The sequence below is a fragment of the Callithrix jacchus genome, chromosome 6 (genome assembly GCF_049354715.1).
Source record: "Callithrix jacchus isolate 240 chromosome 6, calJac240_pri, whole genome shotgun sequence".
NCBI lineage: Eukaryota > Metazoa > Chordata > Mammalia > Primates > Cebidae > Callithrix > Callithrix jacchus.
In genome coordinates this window covers 78230121-78256446 of record NC_133507.1, presented here as the reverse complement: position 1 = coordinate 78256446, position 26326 = coordinate 78230121, and the positions used below count along the sequence as shown (strand labels likewise).

Below are 26326 nucleotides of genomic sequence, written 5' to 3'. Positions count from 1 at the left end.
CAGGCTGATCTCGAACTCCTGAGCTCAGGTGATCCACCCTCCTTGGCCTCTCAAAGTGCTGGGATCACAGGCGTGAGCCACCATGCCCGGTCCATGATTTCACTTTCTGTTATTTCAGTTACCCAGATTAAACCACAGTCCAAATATATTAAATGAAAAATTATAAACAATTCTTATGTTTTAAATAACTTTTATTAAATTGTTACAACTCTTCCATCTTATTAGTTCTGCTGTTAATTTCTTAAGTGCCAAATTCATAAATTAAACTTTATCATAGGGGTATGTATGCATAGGAAAAAAACAGTATATAGATATAAGGTTCAGTACTATCTGCTGTTTCAGGCATCCACTGGGGATCTTGCAAATGTATCCACCACAGATAAGGGTGGGGATTGGGGTGGGTACTGTAGGGTCACATTGTGACATTTCAGGTACATTAAATTTGTAGGGACACTATTTACTCTCACACAAGCAACATAATGCCTTTTTTGACACAGATTAAAAAAAAAACCTCAAATTTTAATCCAGCTTGATAAAATCAGAACTCTTCTCCTGGGGAAGTTTTCATTTTAAGTAGTTAACATTTAATGAACCTCCCTCTATGTGGTTTCAAACCACCAGGACACAGCTCCCCCTGACATCCTCAATCTTCTCCTTAGCTCTTCAGCTGAAGAATTTGGCCTTCACGATGACAGGCTGCTTTGGGAGCTTTCCCTTGCCCAGAACTTTGTAGTAGCCCAATTGCACCACATCAAATATGGGAGCAGCCCCAGTCTTGCTTTCAGCAGCATTCACTAATCAAGGGCCACAATCTGTCAAAGATGACAGTTGGGCAGAAGCTCTGGTTCCTCTTTAAGTGGTAATGCCTCATGCCAACTTTCCCAAAGTAACCTGGGTAGTATTTGTCGAAGTTGATCTTGTGGTGATGCATACCACCAGTATTACCTCGGCCTCTGGGGTGCTTCCGGTGCTTGCCAATGGGGTCATGGCCGTGGCCGTGGCCCCGAAGTTTCTGGGTCTTCCTCATTCTGGATGGCATGTTGGTGGCCCAGATGAAAGAGGAAGGCTTCGGCAAGTCTCATGAACTATCCAGAAGTTTCTTTTTGGACAGGATCTCACTCTGTCACCCAGGCTTGAGTGCAGTAGTGTGATCATGCCTCACTGCAGCTTCAAGCAATACTCTCATCTCAGCCTACTGAGTAGCTGGGACTACAGGTGCACCACCATGCCTGGCTAAGTTTTAAAGTTTTTGTAGAGATGGGGTCTTGCCATGTTGCCAGGCTGGTCTCAAACTCCTAGCCTCAAGCAATCCTCCCACCTCAGCCTCCCAAAGTGCTGGGATTACAGGCATGAGCCACTCACTGTACCTGGGCTCTGGGGAAAACTTTTAGAAATAAACCTTTAATTTTTGAAAGAAAGCTAAACCAAACAAAAAAAAAATCAAATCCCTAAAACTGAGTCTTCCCTTTTAATTTACTGGCTAAAACTGATGATGAAAGAAAAAGTACCTTCTGATATAAACAAAACATTATAGATCAATGCCATGTATAATTTATTACTTATTAAAGTAACTTCAAGTTTCTTATAACAATTCAATAAGCCCTCTCCTAGGACCTCGGAGCTTTTAAATTTATGGTTTTTACTAAGAAAGCCTTTTTTAAAAAAAATCCCTAAGCTATATATACCTAAAACATTTAAAATCAACTTTCTAAATTTTGAAAAATGAAACTATAACCACCTTCAAAACATACAGTAAAATGTATTATGTAGTCAAAGTGTCAATTATTCAAAATAGCATGACAATTTTATCTACAAATGATTTCAAATCCTAATAAATATAATTACCTATTTAAGTAATTTTATAAATTACCAAATTAGAAGACAATATTGGTTCACTGTACATTTTACAAACTGTAAGAATATATCCCACACTTCATATAACACTTGAGATATTTTCTACATTTATAAAATTTATTCTATTATAAATGTTCAGAAATTCTTTATGATGTACCAAGATTTCATATGAAAAAGCAGATGCTATTTTTTACTTCTGATATAAAACAGTAAGTATGAACCCAATGTAAAAATCTGAAGTTAGACAATTCCTTTGGCAGAAAACAATTATAAACAGGTCTTAATATAAATAGAACCGATAAGCCCATAAAAAGGAAAGAAAATAACCTTGTGTTTCTTAACACTGAAAGAATTATCAGTACACAGATTTAAAATCATTTTTATCTTTCAACAGCCTGCAACACAAAATTTATTAGATATGGAAAAAAAATTATTAAGAGAAAAAACTTCATGTATAAACTTTTATCGATGTGTCAATAAACACCATATATATATATATATATATATATATACACACACACACATCATGTTTTATTATTCTAAAACTACATTATTTATAATGGCTGATCCCAATTTAGTGGGTGTATAGTATTTATACTGGCTCAAAGACATGCTGAATTAAGCTTTTATATCTGAGATCACAATTATACATGAAATACACAAACATTAAAATAAGTTTATTAAATACAGTTTGTGAGAAAAAATGTAAGAAATTCCATATATATGCAAATGTTGACTATTACCAAGAGCAGCTTTGGATTTTTTTAATGTTTTTTAAAAATTATTATTTTGTAAAGAACAAATTTGTTTCCAAAATGGTGCCATTCAGAAGTTTATAACTGAATTAACATATAGGAAAATACTGAATGAAAAACAGGACATGAGATATTAAAGGTTAAAACTTTCTGTTCAGTTTTTTGTATCTGAAGTAAGACATTGACATAAACTGAGCTTTCAAATACTGCTCATTTTTCCATTTAAATGTAGATCAAGTACCATATAGACTACTCTGTTCTAGGATAAAGTTTCTTTGAAAAAGGAACATATTTATAATCAAATCTCTGTAGATAAATAACAAAATCCTCAGAGAACTATCTTGAAATGGATTTAGTAGCAAGACTGACTGCTTTAAAAAAACAAATATAGAAATCTTGCTTCCATGCAAGTAACTTTTTAAAAACTAATGTCCATTGTTTTTCCCAGTCTGAACATGTTTCCATATGCATATGTATTTACAATTTCTATTTTGCATTATGAAAAAAATTGGTAGACAATGGAGTAGTGTGCAAATTTTTAGGAGAGAAAATAATCCCTACTGGCTTACTACCAAACTCCCACAGTTATATAGAACCTATTAGCACTATAAACTAACTCAAAATACAGGCTTCAGAAAAACTGCTTCAATAGCCTCCCTATCAGTCTGTCATCTTCTATGAAGTCATCACCTGCTATTATTCCACAAGTTCGGAATTACTTCTGAAAGAAATGGTCGATTTTTTCAACAGCTTAGTATGCTGACAGCTTAGCAACGGTACTTGAATCACTTAAAAAAAAAAAAAGAAACCACATCACTAAAAACACACTTATCATCCATGCTTGGTATATCTCACAACAAATTATTAGGAATGTCTCACAGCTCAAAATCACATGAAAATCCATAAAAAGGATATGCAGCATCTCTGCACACCATATTGCAGGGAGAAAAACAAATGGACCATATATCTTCATTAGAGAATAGCCAAAGCCACTTGAAAAGGTTACTAGTGGCAATTCTAAATACCAGAGATACATGTAGAAAAGGAAATGTTTTTCCTTAGAGAATGGAAATGTTTTGTGGGACAAATTCCTGCACAGTTGGCATGACTGGCTGGGGACTTTATCACACATCTGCATTTATAAGGTCTTCACTGTTAATCACAGAAAGCATTTTTGTTCCTTCCAAATTGCTCTTGCTTATATGCTAATTACTACTCAACATATCGTGAGAGCAAAAGTGACAATACTGCAAACACAACTGCAATTTAAGGAGCCAAAAGGAAATATGCTGGCAAGCTAAATGCTTACACACAAAAGTTAGTGAGATACTCTGAAAAAAATATTTCAAGTTCTTTAGTGCTCTTATGACATTTTAGGGGAAAACAGTGGTTTCTTTAAAATAATATTTTAACACTCCTATCTTATACTGTTTAGTGTCATAAGGCTACCTAACAGGTATCTAGATTTATGTAGATAAATTAGAAAGTAAGACAAAACTAACTGAAAGCATCTTTAAGCTGCCTCTAATCAAAAGATTGACTTCAAACAAACTGGACTGAAAAAAAAAAACCTTTTATGGCCTTGTAGAGTATGAGAGGTTTTTGTGCTTTTTTTATGTATAGTCCTTTTGAGTTGAGAGGAAAAAAGTTTTAATGTTTTCAGGTTGGAATCACAAGGATTGAATACACTTATGAAGGCTTTCAAGAAAATGGCTGCTTTATTTCTAAAGGAGAGGCTGCTGATGGTAATTTGTGTGCTGCTGTGCAACTGGATGAGCTGGAACTGTCACCGGAAAGCCTGTCAGTTGAGGCAAATTGGAAGTAGTGTTCTGATAAGATGACATATCCACAGACATCCCCATTTGCTGTGTGTAAGCAGTTGTACCAGTAGCTGATTGTAGGTTAGATTTCTGGTTCATATAAGTAGGATTGGAAACAGTGTCTTGTCCAGTGCTACAAACAAAATTGTATAAAGAAAACCATATTTACTTTGCAATATCTAGGTTACAGTTAGAGATCAATCATCATGATAAAAATGCCTTTTCCATCTTCTTTTTAAGTTTATGTAGCTCTGCTGTTCTGATTACAATTTAATCACTCCAGCCATTGAATACTGTCAATCAAATTTTCTTTTTTTTTTGAGATGGGATCTTGCTCTGTTGCCCAGGCTGGGGTGCAGATCATAGCTCACTGCATTCTCAAACTCCTAGGCTTAAACAGTCCTCCTGCTTCAGTCTCCTGAGTGGCTGGGACTATAGGTGTACCACCACTCCTGACTAATTAAAAATTTTTTTTTTTGTAGAGACTGGGTCTTGCTATGTTGCCCAGGATGGTCTCAAACTCCTGGGCTCAAGTGATCCTGTGGCCTTGGCCTTCCAAAGTGTTGAAATTACAGGTGTGGGTCACCACACTGAGCTTGTTAATGTAGTTTTTTTATTTGGTAAGGAAAGAGAGGTACTTGAAAAGAAATAAAATGTAAGATTCTAAGGCCGATTTAACTTGCCTTCTCCAGAATCTCTAACTAAAACCATTTAGAAACCATCTGAGGATATGTAAACTGTTTCTGAGGGAAGTACCCTCGGCCAGTTGCAAAGAGAATGAAGCCCTGGTTCAAGATGCCACCTTCGGCCTACATTCTCCCTTCCCCATCTCCAAATCAGGCGCAAAGAAGTCTACCTCTTCTCTGCAAATATCCTTCAAGCTTTCCTTCATAATCACTTTTTACTTTCAAAGAAAAAACAGTGCAGTCTGTATAGGACCCAAAATCTACCCTCAGGATAATCCAAAACTATAGTTTATTTACTGACACTTCACACACTATGCTGAAAAATCATACCTAATTGCAAGACTTCTGTCTGTTGCTGTAACTATTATGGCATACATTTCTCTTGAAATATATATATAATTTTAGGGCTGAGCTTAGAGGCTCACGCCTCTAATCCCAGCATTTTGGTAGGCCAAGGTAAGAGGTCTGCTTAAGGCCAGGCTAGTTTGAGACCAGCCCGGGCAACATAGCAATACTCATCTCTACAAAAAATTAAAAACATTAGCTGGGCATAGTATGCACCTGTGGTCTCAGCTCCTCAGGAGGCAGAGGTTTTGGAAGATCCCTTAAGCCTGGGAGTTGGAGGCTGCAGTGAGCTCTGATCACACCACGTACTCCAGCCTGGGTGATAAAACCCCATCTATTTAAAAACAGTTTTAATTTTTAAAAATTATGTAATTTTAAATTCCACCAAATACACTGCTTACAATAAAAGAGAATTAGTTTCAACACGACACCAGTTTTTTCTCCATAATTACTAGTGTCATCAAGGATGGCAAAATTTTGTATTTTATTCTAACTGAACACTAATATGACATTTATTTAATTTACAAATATCTAAAATTCATACTCATAGAATTTGAGGGTGGGAAGAGAACCTTATAGATCATCTACATACGATTATATTGAATGAACATTTTGTATGGTTAAACAAAGTGAATAGAAAGGAAGATTTAAATATAACTTTTAGAGTAGAAGTGTTTTTATTAAAAAACAGAACTACAGGGCTGGGTGCAGTGGTGCACGTCTGTAATCCTAGCACTTTGGGAGGCCACAGCAGGCAGATCCCTTGAGCTGAGGAGTTTGAGACCAGCCTGGGCAACATGGTCAAACTCCATCTTGACAAAAAAAAAAAAAACAACAAAAATTAGCCAAGCATGGTGGTACTCGCCTGTAGTCCCTGCTACTCGAGAGGCTGAGGTGGGTGAATCACTTGAGACCAGGAGGTCAAGACTGTAGTGAGCTGAGATCACGCCACTGCACTCCAGTCTGGGTGACCAAGTCAGATACTTCTTTTTTTTTTTTGAGATGGAATTGCTCTGTCACCAGGCTGGAGTGCAATGGAACGATCTCAGCTCATTGCAACCTATGCTTCCTGGGTTCAAGCGATTCTCCTGCTTCAGCGTCCCGAGTAGCTGGGATTACAGGCGCAAGCCACCACGTCCAACTAATTTTTGTATTTTTAGTAGAGATGGGGTTTCACCATGTTGGTCAAGCTGGTCTTGAACTCCTGACCTTGTGATCTGCCTGCCTTGGTCTCCCAAGGTGCTGGGATTACAGGTGTGAGCCACGGTGCTCGACCAAGACCCTGTCTTGGGAAAAAAAAAAACTTAACTACAAATTCTACAGTTCAAACACCCTTCTTTTTAAGGGTCTAAAGTAACAAGTTTTCTAATTTTTAGGAGTGCATGCAGATAAATAAGTCTGGGACTACTTTACAGGCTGATTATACCACAGTGCTAAGCACATCATGGACTTAGTCTCATAAAGAACAATCAGCTTTATTTTGTCCCAGGGATGCAGACTATAAGCTTAAGTAAGGGCAACCATCTCAGTATGGGTAGCAAAGCTAAGGTAACACCATTCCATTTCACAGGATTATGAATAAACAGTTCTGTAACTTCATCTTAATAAGGGTCTATATATTCTCATTCTGAAAATCTAGGAAAATTAACACATAAAATTACAAAAGTAACACAGTTCCCAAAACTTACCTTAAATATGAAGTTTGAGCAGAATGCGTTGTCACTGAAGAATTCACATTTGGAGGCAGAGATCTCAGTGGACCAATTTGATCCGGTCCTAGGCTATAGCTTTGGGCAACCGTTACTTGGTGAATGCTCTGACCCATATAGTTTCCACCATGTGATTGAACAGGATATGTCTAGTAATCAAAAAGAAAGAGTTGATTCACTGATCTCCCAAACATGTGCCTAATAATATATTTAAAATGTTAAAAGACTTAATAGGAAAAAAAAATACAGTTCTTTGAGAAACAATCTGATTCTACCAATCTATCCATCTTAGAACTAAAAGTGGAGCCGGGCACGGTGGCTCACGCCTGTAATCCCAGCACTTTGGGAGGCCGAAGCGGGTGGATCATGAGATCAAGAGATAGAGACCATCCTGGTCAACATGGTGAAACCCCGTCTCTACTAAAAATACAAAAAATTAGCTGGGCATGGTGGTGCATGCCTGTAATCCCAGCTACTCAGGAGGCTGAGGCAGGAGAATTGCCTGAACCCAGGAGGCAGAGGTTGCAGTGAGCCGAGATCACGCCATTGCACTCCAGCCTGGGTAACAAGAGCAAAACTCCGTCTCAAAAAAAAAAAAAAAAAAAAAGAACTAAAAGTGGAGAGCTATCAAATCACAGTGCCAAATTCATGGAAATTTGATTTGTTGGACTGTTCTTTTATTTTTACAGCAAGCAGGAAGAAAGATAGGTGGTATACTTTTAAGTAGTGGATTACAGTCTATCCAGGTTGCCTATTACTCAGTAAACATGTCTTGCTGTAGAGCCACAGAAAACTACACACTCCCTTGAAGGGAAACCCACCATCACTTCAAGTCACTACCAGAATGATAACTTTATTTATCCTCATCTCAGGGTGACTCATCCAACTCCTTCCTAAGAATAAAACTTAAGAGAAAAAGCTGAAAAAGAAATGGTATAAGGGTGCCAGGCCTTCCTGGGCAATGTTTATTTCCTGCCTTTAAGACAAACAGGACAAAAGAAAAGAAGAGTTGTGGGTAAAAGACATGTATCTTCAGGAAACAGCAAAAATGGTCTAGGTCTCTTTGGACATTTTTATGTGCCCTACTTATTTTCAGGACAACAGCTCCTTAAGGACAGGGTCCACCACCTGTCTACTATATATAGCCTCAAACAATGCATCCATTTAATATCATATCATACCATAATGATCATCAATCCAGTTTTAAATTAAGCTGTTTTTAAAGCAAAGACCATTCATCTGAAAATTTAGGATGCTAGAAATGCCAAATAAACTATATTAAGTACAATCACATGACCTCCTTAGTAGACATGTAGCAATCTACCCACAATAGGCTGGGACTGTGAAAATGAACTGCAGTTTAGGGTTCCTGAGTAGCCTACACAGATATAACTAATGTGTTATCCCAACTGCTTCTAGTAGAGATATATTTTTGTCAAATTAGAAGAAAAACTTTTGAATATTTCAAATGCTCTTATGAGTGAATAGTGGAGATACAGGTTATGTGAGGAATCAAACAGAAATAAAGTTAACTTTTTAGAGAAATGAGTTGTGCTTGGCAAAACGCAGTCTGTAAATAGAATGCGACTAAACACCAAAACCTGACACATAATGGCAAATAAACCTTTACAGACACACAAAAAAGCGAACATAGTTTTGTCATACAATGGTGCGGATATTGCTGTTTTGTTCCACTTTAACAGCAGCAGCAAACAACTCTGAAAACAGAAGCAATACCGAATAAACGCCAAATGTCTTTTGCAGCCAGAAATCTTTCCTATCCTCCTAATTTTCAAAAAGATCAAGGCATGGCATATTTGATAAATGTATCTTGTCTGACGTGACAGTTACCATAGTGACTATTCTTTTTTTACTTAACAATTATGTTGTGTCAAGTCATCTAAATTATGCACCCACCTTCTACCCTTTCTCCTTGGGTGTCTCCTTCACATGCACCTTTATATACCAGTTTTTATAAATTAACATGAATTTTGCTCATCCAAGCTCATTCTGAATTCAATTGGCTAATTGGCTGAAATTTCAAAAATGCTTCTGAATGGGGATACTGACAAATATAAGTATTCACTTCATATGGTAAGCACACAAAAAAGGTGATAAGTACTGGAAAAAGATGCTGTTCATGGATGGCTTATGGTGTCTGTACCTCCTAGATCTGTATACCTTTGCTATGCATAAATTTTTAACCATTTAAGTCATGCTGCTAAGAAAAGTATAAAGCATACTTATCAAGAAGTTCATTGTGCCTGTTAATGATCATGTAATTCAAAGAAATTTTTATGGACATTTTACATGAAATGTTATATCGTGTCAAACATTAGGAACAGCATTAGTACCTCACCTGGGGGACTTCTGATATATCAGGTACTGTCCTAAATCAAAAGATTTACATTCCCCAGGCAATGGTGGCTCATGCCTGTAATCCCAGCACTTTGGGAGGCCAAGGCAGGTGGATTACCTGAGGTCAGGAATTTGAGACCAGCCTGGCCAACATGGTGAAACTCTGTCTCTACTAAAAATAAAAAATTAGCCGGGTGTGGTGGCACATGCCTGTGGGGCCAGCTACTCAGGAGGCCGAGGCAGGAGAATCGCTTGATCCCAGGAGGCAGAGGTTGCAGTGAGCTGAGCTCACACCACTGCACTCCAGCCTGGGTGACAGAGACTCCATCTCAAAAAAAAAAAAAAAAAAAAAAAGATATATACATTCCACATTTACAAAAAGGATTTATACTTCCATAAAATATTTATGGTTTATAATTACAAAACCATATGAAGAACCAGAACTACCCTCACATATTTAATGGTCTTTTCATCCATGTTAAAACTGAACTAAAATGTTTCTGTGAAATATGAGTATCTGTCTAATTTGTTTTGGTGAATGTTAATTGTTTAACCAATATTTACTAAAACAAAGATAAGTTTTATAATTCTATTCACAGACAATAGAAATCTTAATATTGTGCTGTAAAACATTTTCTTTTACTTTAAAACTTGTTTATAATTTAGAAAGTGTTCTAGAAAAACATGCTCACCTGCATTGGAACCACAGATGATACAGGTGGGTAATGTGCTGGAGGGTGGAGCTTTGAATAGACTGAGTATACTGGTGCTTCATTCACCAATTTGTTATATAGTTCCAGAGCTTCCAAGACTTTTATATTCAATTCAGACAATTCTGAATGCTTCCTGATGTAGAAGAAAGGTATTATAATACTCTTCTAGTTTTTAGCATGTATTTAGTAAAATAAATTTGTTTTTTAATTTAGCACAATTTCTATTCATATATTAAAAGATTCTTTATATTTAATGAAAGAATATTCACAAAGGGAAACTGAAAGGAAGAACTGCTTAATCCTTGTAATAGCTAGGCTGATACTAAGGCAGGAGAATAGGGTCTAGAGCAGGAAACCTATGGCTGTTTCATGCTGACTTCCTATAACTAAATTGAAAGGAAAACCAACCCAAACTTTCCACACCTAAGTAAGAAAAGGACAAGAAGATACTCCCTTTGCAAACCCCTGCCCCACAATGGTAAATTGGCTGTTGGAAAAAAATCCAACTGATCACAGGTCCAGTCCTCATTTGCAACTTTGTAACTTTAGCCTCTAAATTGGTTGCTGTTCACAACCAAGTCTCTGAATGGCTGCTCCAGTCTCTGAATGGTTGCTATCCACAACCAATGAGACCGACTGTGGATGGAGTCTTCATTTGCGTAACAGTATAACTTTGTAACTTCACCCTAGCCTCTGATTGGTTGCAAAAAGCTTTTTGCACCAATCAGATGTCTGTACAGCGGTGTGACCTTTGTAACTTCATTTCAGCCTCTGGTTGGCTACTTTCTGCAACCTATCAGACTGATTGTGAGCTACCCCTTCATTTACATGAGGTGAGCATGAAGTGGTCAAGGGTAAACTTCTAGAGGGTACTTGGACCCAAGAAGGTTCTGTATCCAGGCCCTTGAGCCACTGCTAAGGCCTGCTTCCACACTGTGAAGTGTACTTTCATTTTCAATAAATCCCTGCTTTCATTCTTTTGTTGCTTCATTCTTCCTTTGGTTTGCTGGGCATTTTGTTCAATTCTTTGTCCAAAATGCCAAGAATCTGGACAACTCGCAGTCATACCCCTCTACCAGTGACAATATGACTTTATAATATTAGGGAAAAGTACTTCCCATGCCTCATAAAATGCAATCAATTCATAATTTTGGTGCTGAAAGAATTTACTTTCACACATTCCAGCCTTCTGTTGAAAATTCCATTATTAAAAAGAAAATTCTCAAATTAGGTAAGATTCTGGGCCTCAATTACAAATCTCAATGAAAGAAAGTACCCAGGCAAGGTCCAGAACCTCTATGAAGTATAATATGATAGAAATCTAAAAACACTTGTTTAAAAAAAAAAAAATCACAGACATTATCATTTGTTTATATCCATGAAAAAATCAACTGAAAAAAACCTACTTAAATAATTATCCTTGAAAATCCAAGTAAAAACAATGTGTAAGACTAGTCTCTAATGCTCATTTGTTGGTTGTTTCATTTTGAAAAAGTAAAACCCAATACTTTATTGTGTAATAACCACAAATCCAAATAAAATCATCTTCAAATTTGCCCAAGAAACTTCAGAGCAAACTCTTCCTACTTGACACAATTTTGTCTGTTCGCCTGAGAGTAATAAAGAACTCTCTTTGCAACTGAGAAATTTATAAAAGTTAAGCAACCGCTTTTATCGGGCCTGAAACATTCACAAGCCTTTTTATTGAATGCGTTTTTTTCTATAAAAACACAGGCAACAAGCAGAGGCATGCAAACAGACAGAGGACTACCAAGTAAACGACCTGGACTGAGTCCTATCAAGATTTGTCACCTTTCTTCTATTATAATCTGTTATGTCTGAACAACAAGAACAAAAATTTGTTCCCTCTCTCGTAGGAATGACTGCATTAAGCAGGTCAAACTCTATGATCAAAAATAACAGTTACAAACCACCCAGAAAGCCACAGAAATTAATGTCATGCTAACAAATGTCTAACTAATATTTAACTGTAGGAATCTGATCCACAAAACCTAGTATGCTGACGAAACACCAGGAAAATGCAGTAGAAAGACATGATCACTATGTTTGAAATCCTCTTAAAGATCTGAGACACAATCCCAGAGTAATAGGGCAAAAGAGCAACTTGATCAGGATGGTAGAAAATTATCTTTGGAGGACAGGAGGAAATAAGATTAAAACAGTCTGGAGCATAGTTAAAGTCAGACTATGAATCTCCCTTCAACAAATCTACCTAAACATTTTTGGAGTTAACTCACATGTTTACTCAATATAATTTCTTAGGGTGATAAAATGCTACAAAATTTCATTCTGTACAATGACAGATAGAAATGAAATGTACAATTTAACTCTGTAATAGTAGAGTTGTTTTTCCTAGTAGGAATAATAAACATGATGATCCATTCAAGAGAAAAAATGATATTTTATTCATCTCTGAATACTTCACAAGGGTAAATAATAGTCAATAAGAATTTGTTGAAGAACAGGAAACATTTCCCAGAAGAGAAGCTGCATCTGCAGCTGTGGCCATGGAACAAGAAAAAGTACCAGTTGGCCTATTCAAAAACTGAAACTGATAAGAAAACTGGTTAATGGTTGAATTCTCACTCAAAAAATTAGAATATCAGAATGGTCACTGATTTTTTTTTTCTTTTGTGACAGGATCTCATTGTGTCACCCAGACTGGAGTGCAATGGTGCAATCGTGGCTCACCAAAGCCTCATTGACCTCCCAGGCTCAAGCGATCTTCCCACCTCAGCCTCCTGAGGAGCTGGGCCTATGGGTGCACACCACCAAGGCCAGCTAATTGTTTAAAAATTTTTTTTTGTAGAAATGGGGTCTCACTTTATTGCCCAAGCTGGTCTCAAATTCCTGGGCTCAGATTATCCTCCCACTTCAGCCTCCTGAAATGCTGGGATTGTAGGTGTGAGCCCCAGTACTGGCAGCCTCACTCTGACTTCTAATTCTTCTAGATCTTTTCCTTTAACAAATTTTTTTTTATCAACAAAAAATAAGATTAAACTGTCACAGCTCCTGACTTTTTTCATTATATATTATGATATCTGTTCATATCAAGGGATAATTATCAAGGACAATGATTTTCATTGTAGAATGTGTGGACATACACTCAGCCCTCCATGTCCATGTGTTCTGCACCAGCGCACTCAACCAACTTCAAATTGAAAATACAAAAAAAAATTGTGTCTGAACTAAACATGTACATGTCATTATTATCTAGACCATACAGCATAACAAGTATTTATATAGCCTTTACAATGTGTTAGGTATTATAAGTAACCTAGAGATCATTTAAAGTATATAAGAGGATGTGCAAATGTTATATGCAAATACTACACCATTTCATTTCAGAGACTTAAGGATCTGCGGATTTTGGTATCTTTGGGAGGTCCTGGAACCAATCCCCCATGGACAGCAAGGGATGACTGGTAAACCAATCTCATAATAAAAGACGTTATTGTTATTTCCAATTTTGATGTCATAAATAACACTGTGACTGAGCATCTTAAAAGCTAAATCTTTGCATCTATCCCTATGTATTTACTATGGGCTTGAAATTGCTGTGTTAAAGAATATAGACTATTGGCCTGGCGTGGTGCTCGTGCCTGTAATCCCAGCGCTTTGGGAGGTCGAGGCAGGCAGATCACCTAAGATTAGGAGTCCGAGACCAGGTTGGCCAACATGGTGAAACCCCATCTCTACTAAAAATATAAAAATTAGTTGGGCATAGTGGTGGAGTGCCTGTAATCCCAGCTACTCAGGAGGCTGAGGCAGGGGACCAAGGTTTCAGTGAGCCAACATGATGCCACTGCACTCTAGCCTGGGTGACAGAGTGAGACTCCCTCTATAAAAAGCAAAAAAGGCCGGGCCTGGTGGCTCACTCCTGTAACCCTAATACTTTGGAAGGCCAAGGCAGGCGGATCATGAGGTCAGGAATTTGAGACCAGCCTGGACAGCATGATGAAACCCAGTCTCCACTAAAAATACAAAAATTAGTCAGACATGGAGGTGCCTCGCCTATAGTCCCAGCTACTCAGGAGGTTGAGGCAAGAGAATCACTTGAACCTGAGAGGTGGAGGTGGCAGTGAGCTGAGAACATGCCACTGCACTCCAGCTGGGCAACAGAGCGAGAATCTATCTCAAAAAGTAAAAGAACTATTTTTAAGCTCCAGAAAAGTCCCTAATAATTGTACTCTTAGCCTCATCTATGATATTTTTTAATCTTTTCCAGTGTGTTTATCCATTAACCATTAACATCCCTGCATTGAAACAAAGTAGATGTGTAAATAGATACTTAATGCTTTCTCTAAAATATGGCAAAACGGTCAACTGCCACATGGATTTTTCATTTCTTTAGAAAACACAATACATTTATTTTTAAGATGCCCCCTGGAACAAAGATGACAATCTTCGGTGACTAGGAAAAGTGCTGCTACTGCACTTCTCTGGTAGAGGCAGAAGAGAAGTAGTTTCTATTCTCCTTATTTTGGCCCTATCTAATCGCTTCTTCTTGTGTTGTTTATATATTAATTCAATAAATACGGCTAGAAAGGGATGATGATGGAATACTAAGCCCTATCCCTTATTTTCCATTCACTATGGCTTTTCCCTCTGACTTCAGATAGAGAGGTGAGAAATAAGGGAGCAGAATCAAGTTAAAAGCTCAAAATCCTGATATTCTATCCTTCAGTGTTGCTCCTATTTTTAAAGAACAATAAAGGCCAGACAAGGTGACTCATACCTACGATCCCAGCACTTTGGGAGGCTGAGGCAAGAAGATCACTTGTGGCCGGGCGCGGTGGCCCAAGCCTGTAATCCCAGCACTTTGGGAGGCCCAGGCGGGTGGATCACAAGGTCAAGAGATCAAGACCATCCTGGTCAACATGGTGAAACCCCGTCTCTACTAAAAATACAAAAAATTAGCTGGGCATGGTGGCGCGTGCCTGTAATCCCAGTTACTCGGGAGGCTGAGGCAGGAGAATTGCCTGAACCCAGGAGGCGGAGGTTGCGGTGAGCCGAGATCGCACCATTGCACTGCAGCCTGGGTAACAAGAGCGAAACTCCGCTCAAAAAAAAAAAAAAAAAAAAAAAAAAAAAGAAGATCACTTGTGGCCAGGAGTTTGAGACCAGCCTGGGCAGCTTACTAAGACCCTGTCTTTAAAAAAAAACCTGGGTGTGGTGGCACACACCTGTAGTTACTAGGGAGCCTGAGGCAAGAGGATCCCTTGGGCCTGAGCAACAGAGAATCTGTTTCCAAAAACAATAATAATTTTTAAAAAAGAAAAATAGGTCAGCGGAAGTGGCTCACATCTATAATTTCAGCACTTTGGGAGGCTGAGGTGGGTGGATCATGAGGTCAGGAGTTCAAGACCAGCCTGGCCAAGAAACCCTGTCTCTACTAAAAATACAAAAATTAGTCAGGCATGGTGGCGGGTGCCTATAATCCCAGCTACTTGGGAGGCTGAGGCAGAGAATTGCTTGAACCTGGGAGGTGGAGGCTGTCGTGAGCCAAGATCGTGCCACTGCACTCCAGCCTGGGTGACAGAGTGAGACTCTGTCTCAAAAAAAAGAAAAAGAAAACTACATAAGATAAAATTAAAAGAGTAATAGAAACAAAGAAATACAAGGACAAGAAATGAGAAGAGAAGGCGTGATTTAGCTTCACAAATGCTAGAGAATTTTCATTTGAAATTTTTATAAGTACCACTTCTCATCACATTAGAATTGAAGTCTTGGACACAGTGGCTCGCGCCTGTAATCCCACCACTTTGGGAGGCCAGGGTGGGTGGATTATGAGGTCAGGAGTTCGAGACAAGCCTGGCCAACAACATAGTGAAACCCTGTCTCTACTAAAAACACAAAAATTAGCCAGGAATGGTGGTGCACCCCTGTAATCCTATTCAGGAGGCTGAGGCAGGAGAATTTCTTGAACCCGATAGGTAGAGGTTGCAGTGAGCCACAAAGATTGCGCCACTGCACTTCAGCCTGGGCAACAGAGTGCAACTCCGTTTCAAGAAAAAGAATTCAATTATTGCTTAGGATTCCTGTTCTGATTTTCTTATCTATTCACTTTATTCTTTACTATTCATTATCCCTTTAATTCCAGCCCAAGTTAGAAATAAAGGTTGGCGCATTAAGAGCAAGAGTCCACGATTCTAAATATACTGTTTTGCCATAGGAAAAACAAAAAAACAGTTATCTCAATAAAAAGCACCAGGCTCCCGGCCATCTTGGCAGCTGCTCTTAGTTGGGGGTCATCCTGGACCTAAGGCAGATGGCCACGAAGATGAAAAAGTCAGTGGAGCTGATCAAGTCTAGGCTCCAACTCGTTATGAAAAGTAGAAAGTATGTGCTAGGGTAAAAGCACACTCTGAAGATGATCAGATAAGACAAAGCAAAACTGGTCATCCTCACTAAGATTGTCCAGCTTTAAGGAAATCTGAAATAGAGCAGGCCAAAATTGCTGTCCATCACTACAGTGGCAATGATGGGCACAGCATGCAGAAAATACTAGAGAGTATGCATACTGGCTATCACTGATCCAGGCAGTTCTAATATCACTGGAAGCATGCTAGAACAGACTGGTGAAAAGTAAGCCATGCAAAATTTGTCTTTAATAATACTTGTCAGAGCTTGTTTTTTAGAAAAACAAAAACAAAACACACCATGTTGCTATAGGTTTGTAAGAGTTTGGGAAACTGGAAAACAATTTCCATGAATTGTACAGTTCCACAAAAACTTTCCCTACTTTACTGTTTGCCAAAAACAAGTGAACCTCCCAAAACTATACTTTTTATTCCTTGCACAAAAAATCTCACCTATCAATCTCTTCAAGTTTTTCATCTATCATTGGGCCCATCTGCTGGCAGACATCTGTAATTACAAAAATACTTATAAACACAGGAACTTAATCCACTTTAAGCCAATTTGAACAATTTTTAACAATATAAAACCAATATACAATACCATGCATAATACATAGAGATCAAGCTCATGCTAGAGAAAGACTACTATTCAGCATTACTACTACATATTACTATCATGTGACAAAAAGTAAGGTCAAAAGCCATATTTAATAATACTAAAATAGGCTGGGTGCGGTGGCTCAAGCCTGTAATCCCAGCACTTTGGGAGGCCGAGGCGGGTGGATCACAAGGTCAAAGAGAATGAGACCATCTTGGTCAACATGGTGAAACCCCGTCTCTACCAAAGATACAAAAAATTAGCTGGGCATGGTGGCGCGTGCCTGTAATCCCAGCTACTCAGGAGGCTGAGGCAGGAGAACTGCCTGAACCCAGGAGGCAGAGGTTGGGGTGAGCCGAGATCGCGCCATTGCACTCCAGCCTGGGTAACAAGAGCGAAACTCGGTCTCAAAAAAAAAAAAAAAAAAAAAAAAAAGAAATACAAAGACTTCCTTTATGAAAAGGATTTGCAGGTTTATGACAATACCTTCCAAGTAATACATTTACTATTTTACTGTACTAGTCTGTTCCCCACCAGAGATTTCTAACTTCTAAAGGTAAACACAAGGCAGAAGAAACTGAAGACATTATGAATAGCTAAAATATGACATAATATTAAAATAATATCTAATATTCATTAAGTACCTTCTAAATCCAAAAGGTCTTGGGAGTCTGGTTTTGAATCTGTTGGATCTATACTCTGAAGTACCTGCAGGGCTCTATCCATCTTATCCTAAAAAAGTAATAGGACACTTTTTAAAAACTCAAGGGTTTTAACTTCAGTGAATCTGAAATTACTCTTTCCAAGCAGTCTCAAAGATAGTACATTTAAATTGTCTTGACAGTTTATTAAACAAAAAAAGGACTCTACCTCATCTATATAAACAGGCTCAGGCTCTGATTTCTTAATTTCCTCCACATCATCATCAATTATATGCAATTTGTCCACAGCCGCTATAGAAATAAAGCAAACTTTAAGTTCCCCAGCATTTACTTCAGTAATTTTAGTCATTAATTTATAAGTGGCCTATGATTGTCCGTAAGAAAAAAAAATGGAAGCCCTTTATATATTCACATTTTATAATCAACACTATTATATACATTTGGTCCTTTATTTCACAAACATTTATTTAGTACTCATTATGTGCCAGGCATTGTTCTAGGCATTTATACATACACCAGTGAATAAAACAAAAAAAAATCCCTAACCCCATGGAACTTAAAATTCTAGTGAAATAAGTGTACAATATTAACAGCAGCTGACATTTTAGGCATTTTCCTGAAAACTGAGTGCTACCAATGGGGTGAATAAATATATGAGAGCAGATTATTATCTAGCTAATTTTATAGTTACATCTATGAGTTTCTTCTACACTCTTCCCTTCTATTAAAAAAAAATTACCTATATGAACAAAAAAGAAAACTTACTTTATGCTAACTTCAATAATAGTTAAAACAAGGCCAGGCGCAGTGGCTCATGGCCATAATACTAACACTCTGAGAGGCTGAGGAGGGTGGACTGCCTGAGCTCAGGAGTTCAAGACCAGCCCAGGCAATACAGTGAAACCCATCTCTACTAAAATACAAAAAATTAGCCAGCATGTGCTTGTAGTCCCAGCTACTTGGGAGGCTGAGGCACAATAATTGCTTGCATTCCAGCCCAGGTGACAGAGTAAGATTCCATCTCAAAAAAAAAAAAAGTCAAAACAACACTAAATAAAAAAGTTTTTCAAGAAGAGGAGGTTGAAAAAAAATTTACAAATACACAAACTCTGCTTTAACAAAGTAAATTTTGGTAAAAATAAAATTACAGCAAAAACCTACGTAGCCCAACAATTTTAAATCCCAACTGTTAGCCATTTATTTCAAATATTTGGCTAACTTTCAAAAAAACAGAAGTCAGCATAACACAGGGATAAACTGAAAACCCAAAATATTTTTTCCTTTCAATAGTCTCAAGCTTATGCCAAAAGGAAATTGCTATATAGAATCCCCTAAGCATGGTCTATAAACTTTTTTAAAGGTGTCTCCAGTATTCCTAGAGAGTCAGGTAAGAGGAATAAATGTATAAATAATGGCAAAGTACCATATATTCAAATCAGTAAGTATTGCCCTCTCACGACTTCATTTTTCTGAATGTATGCCTCTAAACATACAAAGACAATGTTACACATGATGCACAATGCTTTCATTTGAAGTTCTTTCTCCTGAACTGGCAAGGATTAGCACTGATATATCCCTCAGTCAGTGTAAGGTCAGACTGACGGACTTTACAATCCTGCCTCAATCACTTACTAGAAACACAACCTCTCGGCCTCATTGTCCTTATCTGTAAGACAGGGCAACAAAAGTAGCTATCTGACAGCTGTCAGATTGAAATGCAATAGTACAAATGACTTAGCACAATGCCTGACAAATAATGAGTGCTCAAAAACCAGTAACTATTTCTGATTATCATCATTAATATTATTATGAGCTGTTCCTTTACACTCAGATCCCCCCACCTCCCTACCTGAATATCAAATGGCATGCTTTTTCAGCATAGTTGACAATGGCTAAAGAGCAGACTGACTAAAAGTTCAGCAGATCTGAACCAGGAACCTTAGCGGCTTGATTACATTACTTTATTATTGTTTCAGGCTCCCTAGGATCAAATCAAGGTGAGGAAAGATCTAAAATTTAGGAGTACTCCTAACCCCAGTATTCATACTCTGCACTTGCCAACCATAAGATCCCCACACCACTCCCCCTTTGCCACTGTGGTTCAGTAACAAATCAAAATGCTCTTTGAACAGAACAGTTAAGAACCGCCTCTTACACTATATAGTTAGGCTGATTTAAATACCTGCATAGTCACATATTATTTTATGCCTGACATTTAACTATGTATGGGAACTCTCAAGAGGATTTAAAATAAAAGGAAATAATTCTTGGGATTGACATGGGCTAAACCCCTTAATTTGATTAAAAAAGAGGTCAGCTTGTCATGCCTATAAATAAATGATTTAAAACAAAAGTTAAATGCCAATCTACTTGACATCCAAAACCAAATCATAAAATTTGAGTGAAAAAAAATTTAAATAGCTCTAACCTTCTCTAAGATTTAACTTACCTGCCTCAGACTCTATGTTTAAATTAGTTGTTACAAAATTGGATGGGAAGAGTCCTATTCCTCTGTGATTTTCTCCTTTCCACCAATTGGCATCACTAAAAATACAGTGCAAAAAATATCATTTGTTCCTCCAAATTTTCATACAATAGCAAAGAGGAATTAAAGTAAAAATCAAATTTAGTCACCTTTGAATATATTAGTCTACATGCAGCTATAATTAAGTCACTTTTCTTAAATTTAATAAATGATATTAAAAAGTACAAGTAAAACAAATATCCACATCCCTGTATCTAAACTTAGAGCCACCAGGCACGGTGGCTCACACCTGTAATCCCAGCACTTTGGGAGGCCGAGGTAGGAGGATCACCTGAGGTCAGGAGTTTGAGACCAGCCTGGCCAACATGGTGAAACCTCATATCTACTAAGAATACAAAAATTAGCCAGGAGTGCTGGCGCATGCCTGTAGTCCAGCTTCTTGGGAGACTGAGGCAGAAGAATTGTTTGAACTCGGGAGGAGGAGGCTGCAGTGAGCTGAGATCCTGCTACTGCACTCCAGCCTGGGCAACACAGCAAGGCTCTGTCTCAAAAAATAAAAATATCAGAATCAATTAGCAATTCATCATATTTGATTCTGGGCTTTACGAAAGTAAGGACAGGCTTGGTGGCTCATGCCTAAAATCCCAGCACTTTGGGAGGCTGAGGCGGATGGATCACCTGAGGTCAGGAGTTTGACACTAGCCTGGCCAACACGGCAAAACCCCATCTCTACTAAAAATACAAAAATCAGCATGATGTGGTGGTGGGAGCCTGTAATCTCAGCTACTCAGGAGGCTGAAGCATGAGAATTGCTTGAACCCAGGAGGCAGAGGTTACAGTAAGCTGAGATCATGCCACTGCATTCCAGCCTGGAAGACAGTGAGACTCTGTCTCCAAAAAATAATAATAATAAAATTAAAAAATAAAAAAGTAAACAGAAAACACTTAAGTGCCCTTTATTAATAACCCCAAATCCCAACGCCACATCCATCTCACCATACTACCACAATCAAGTGGGTAGCTTTCTTGTCAAGTCTGTTTTTTGTTCTTTTACACATATCTATAGCCAACTCCATATAGAAACAGGCAGACACAGATGCTAATTCATACAGATCTTTTTAATTTTATATATTAATACTTTCAGATTTTGGGCTTATTGCTTTTAAATTAATATTCCATCATACAAAAGGCCATATTTATCCATTCCTGTAAAGATGGACATTTAGGTTGATTCCACTCTTTCACCATTATAAAGACTAAGGTAATGATCATCCTAGACTTGAGAGTATACATGCAACAATTTCTCTGGGCTTATTCATAACTAATAGTTGATAATCAGAGAGGAGAGAGATCATATTTCTTTTTTTTTTTTTTTAATGAATGAGAGGTTTTTATGTTGCCCAGGCTCGCCTCATATGAGTAGCCTCGCCTCCCCAAGCATCAGGACAACTGGCCTGAGTCACTGCGGCTCCGGAGAAATCATATTTCATTGTATGCATTTGTAAGCATCTACTTGTGCTTGCTAGCTATTCAGATTGCCTTTTCTGTAAACTGCCTGTTCATATTTTTTGCCCATGTTTCTTTTTCTACTGGCTCATTTGTCTTTTTTCATGGACCTGTATAAGTTCTTTATATATTTTGGATAGCAACTGTTTGTCTGAATTATGCAAATACCTTCTTCTAGACCGTCTCTTAGCATATGTTTATGGTTTAATTCTACAGTGGTTTTTTTTCCCCCTATGCAATCACATCTGGCAATCTTTTATGGCTTACACTTTTACCTTTTTCTACCCCTGAACTCCTAACATCTATCCTCCTATATACTTAACTGTAGCTTTAGGGTTTCCTTTTTCCCTCTCCCATGTTTAGATTTTTAATTCATTTGGAATGAAATTGTATATACTATGTGAAACTGATCAAATTTTTTCTATACTATAAAAAGAGCCATTCATCACAACAAAATTTATTAAACAGTCCATCATTTTTTCTACTAATTTATAATACCCTACCTTTCAAACAGTAATCTGTTCATGAGCCTATTTCTAGATTCCATTCTGTTGCAGTGTCCAATATCTATTTTCTACATCTTGTTAATGTACCTTAATACCTGCCAGAGAAAATACCTTTCTATGTTACTCTTTCTCATTTATTGCATAACTTCACATTTCCACATTAATATTAAATTACTTTTTAAGTTCTCTGGGGAAAAAGTCCTGTTGGGAATTGAATTAGAAATGCACTGAAATTACACAATAATATAAGAAAAAGGAAATCTTTATAATATTAAGGTTTCTTCCCTATGAACATGGTATCTTTCTCCATTTACATTTATATAAATACATAACGTAAATACATATTTATATTCTTTTATGGCTTTCAAATAATTTTATGATTTAATCCATAAAGGCCTTACATATCTTTGTTAGGCTTATTCATTTCTAGATCATTTATATACTTTTTGTTACTACTGAGAATGACTTGCTTTCCTACTACATTTTCTAAACAGTTGTGATTAAAGCATACTACTGAGTTTTGTATGTTAAGCTTGTATCCAACAACCTTGATGAACTCCTACCACTTTTAACCATTTGTCCATTGGACTCTGGAACTTTCTATACAGAAAATCATAGCATCTAGAAATAATGGTACTTTTATCAATTCCTTTCCAAAAATCTGACTTACTGAACATCCATTCTTGAGTCTTAGGAATGAATTAATGTCTATGATTATGAAACATCATTTCATTTATGAGCACTAGAAAGAGATGAGTTACATATAAAAATATCCTATGAGAAATGCTGTTATATATGTTCAGAGAGCTATAACTCAAAGAAGGGAACTGCTAACTCTACTGGGAACTAAAAAGCAGGGAAAGGTTTAAAGGCTTCTCAGAGGACATAAAATCTGACATAGGTTTTGAAGGTCAAGTAGGCACTCAACATGAAAAAAATAAAATTACAGCTATGGAAATAAAAATGACATTTTGCCCTCCTGCCATTATCAATAACAAAGAAAACAAGGCACAAAGAAACAAAAAACTCTGTACTCTGAGATAAAACAAAAAAGTCAACATATTTAGTTTTAGGTCTCAAAGTACATGAAAACTTGAACCTTTCCTTTTAACTACTGACTTCTTAACAAAAAGTACTCACTAACTTGTGCAATGACAATGGCTGGGGTAGTGATGTCCTTTATGGATATAATAATCTTGCAAGGAAACTGCTATCTCTACCACAAAAATATAAATTGTAAACCTGGAAAAACTTGGTAATCTTGTATGGGTCTTTTCCTTAAAATAACTTTTATTTTTGAATATGGGAGGCAACTTTTCTAAAGCCTGGACTCCCTTGCAAACTGTCCTTGAAAAGTAAAGTTCTTTTTCTTTCCTAAATGCTTTTACCTCCTTCAGCAGGGCTTTCCAGACAGACAGAACCAAAGGTAAAATGGAGGTCTAAGCAGAAAATGGCATTTTTGGAACTGTAAGAATTCCACTTGATTATTTGAAACAGTACACAGAAAATATGGAGTGGGCCAGGCACAGCAGCTTACACCTGTAATCCCAGCACTTTGGGAGGTCGAGGTGGGTGGATCACTTGAAGCCAGGAGTTCAAGACCAGCCTGGCCAATGTAGTGAAACCCTGTCTCTACTAAAAATACAAAAAATTAGCCAGGTGTGGTGGTACACGCCTGTATTCCCAGCTACTTGGGAGGCTGAGGCGGGAGAATCGTTTGAATCCGAGAGGCAGGGATTGCAGTAAGCTGACATCACACCACTGTACTCCAGCCTGGAGGCAGAGTAAGACCCTGTCGAAGGAAAGAAAGGAAAGGAAGGAAGGAAACATACATATATACATACATACATACATACATGGAGTGGTAAGATAAAGCTAAAAATGTAACAAAAGAAAGGCTTTTCTTGGTATACCTTGTTAATGAGAAATGTGCACCTTTGGGCCGGGCATGGTGGCTCATGCCTATAATCCCAGCACTTTGGGAGGCTGAGGCAGGCGGATCACCTGATATCAGGAGTTGGAGACCAGCCTGGCCAACAAGGTGAAACCCAGTCTCTACCAAAACTACAAAAATTAGCTGGACATAGAAGAGCATGCCTGTAATCCCAGCTACTGGCGAGGCTGAGGCAGGACAATCGTTTGAACCTGGGAGTTGGGGGTTGCAGTGAGCCAGTGCACTCCAGCCTGGGCGACAGAGTAAAACTCTGTTTCAAAAAATAAATAAATAAATAGGAAATGTGCACCTTTTCTATCAGCTCAATGGCTCTTAAACAGATCTAAGAATGATACATTTTCAAGGGACATCTATGTGTGAAAACTTTGTGCTTTCAATTCCATAAAAATATAAAAACGACAAATACAGTCAGTTTCTGGATGACTTCCTTTTAACAGAAGACTGTCATTTAACTTTAGCACACAAGTTTGCATTTGTGTTTAAAATCCTACCAGTGATTACCAATCACCTAGAATGACAATATTTTATACATAAGCATGCTTACAGCAACTGTAAGATTGGGGTGTCCCATTATAAAAATGACAGCAACTGACCCCATATTCCATCATATTCACATTGAATTCTCTTAGCAGTTACAAATAAAAAAGTTCTTTTTTAGAGTAATAAATCTTAACTAAAAATTGTCTTATGAGCAGCAATTTATTTCAGAAAATTTTGTTATATAAAAGTAATGTTCTAAATTAGAATCTTAGACAAAACTACTCATTTTGTTTCTATTTATTTTATAAATATCTTTTTATATTTTTTATTTTTTGAGGTGGAGTCTCACTCTGTCACCCAGGCTGGAGTACAGTGCCACAATCTTGGCTCACTGCAACCTCTGCCTCCCAGGTTCAAGGAATTCTGCCTCAGCATCTTGAGCAGCTGGGACTACAGGTGCATGCCACGACACCCAGCTAATTTTCATTTTTTTTTTTTTTTTTTTTAGTAGATACAGGGTTTCTTCATACTGGCTGGGCTGGCCTTGAACTACTGACCTCATGATTTGCCCACCTTGGCCTCCCAAAGTGCTGGAATTATAGGCATGAGCCACTGTGCCCAGGCTATTTTATAAATATCTTTAACTTCATAGTTGTGTAAGAGTATCAAAACTATAAACCTAAGTTCTTTTGTAAGTACTCTAAAAGACACTCCTAGGCCTGACACTTCAGACTGTCAGTGTTCAGAGCTCACACTCTCTCTCTCTCTCCTTTACAGTCTCCAACTCATGATAGCATGACTTAACAATGGTGCAAAAGTGATACACACTCAGGTACACATAAACCATTCTGGTTTTTACTTTCAGTACAGTATTCAATATGTTACATGAGATATTCAATACTTTATTATAAAATAGGTTTTGTGTTCAATGATTTTGCACAATTGTAAACTAATGTAAGTTGACAAGCATCTGTATTTCTATCTATTCTCCTTCAGGGATCATGGTGTTCCACTCCAAATGATTATTTTAAAATTTTTCTTTTTCTTTTTTTTTTTTCTTTTGAGACGGAGTTTCGCTCTTGTTACCCAGGCTGGAGTGCAATGGCGCAATCTCGGCTCACCGCAACCTCCACCTCCTGGGTTCAGGGAATTCTCCTGCCTCAGCCTCCTGAGTAGCTGGGATTATAGGTACGCGCCACCATGCCCAGCTAATTTTTTGTATTTTTAGTAGAGACGGGGTTTCACCATGTTGACCAGGATGGTCTCGATCTCTTGACCTCATGATCCACCCGCCTCGGCCTCCCAAAGTGCTGGGATTACAGGCTTGAGCCACTGCGCCCGGCCTAAAAAATTTTTCTTAAAGTGAAGATGGTACTATCTCGATTGCCTAAGAGACATTCCGTTTCCCATCTTCAATTTCTTGCAAAATTTTTTGTCTTATCTAAATCAATCAAGATACACACCTGAAATGGAGCCCCAAGATAAGTCTTCTTTGCCAGATCCTTGCACAAG

The 26326-nt window shown here is 37.7% G+C and overlaps 1 protein-coding gene and 2 pseudogenes across 1 annotated transcript in view; 1 reads left to right on the top strand and 2 right to left on the bottom strand.

The window, feature by feature from the left end:
• Positions 1-176: 176 nt before the first annotated feature.
• Positions 177-26326, bottom strand: part of STAM2 (signal transducing adaptor molecule 2) — a 58368-nt gene continuing 32218 nt past the window's right edge. The window contains exons 8-14 of the mRNA XM_002749440.6: positions 20333-20427; positions 18092-18174; positions 17866-17953; positions 17077-17131; positions 10220-10373; positions 7149-7318; positions 177-4562 (exon numbers count right to left, since the gene is read on the bottom strand). Coding sequence (XP_002749486.1) covers positions 4334-4562; positions 7149-7318; positions 10220-10373; positions 17077-17131; positions 17866-17953; positions 18092-18174; positions 20333-20427 — 874 coding nt within the window. The 3' untranslated portion in view covers positions 177-4333. The remainder of the gene's footprint in view (positions 4563-7148; positions 7319-10219; positions 10374-17076; positions 17132-17865; positions 17954-18091; positions 18175-20332; positions 20428-26326) is intronic.
• Positions 610-1138, bottom strand: LOC100392685 (large ribosomal subunit protein uL15 pseudogene; annotated as a pseudogene).
• On the top strand, positions 16442-16853 carry LOC108592211 (large ribosomal subunit protein eL30 pseudogene; annotated as a pseudogene).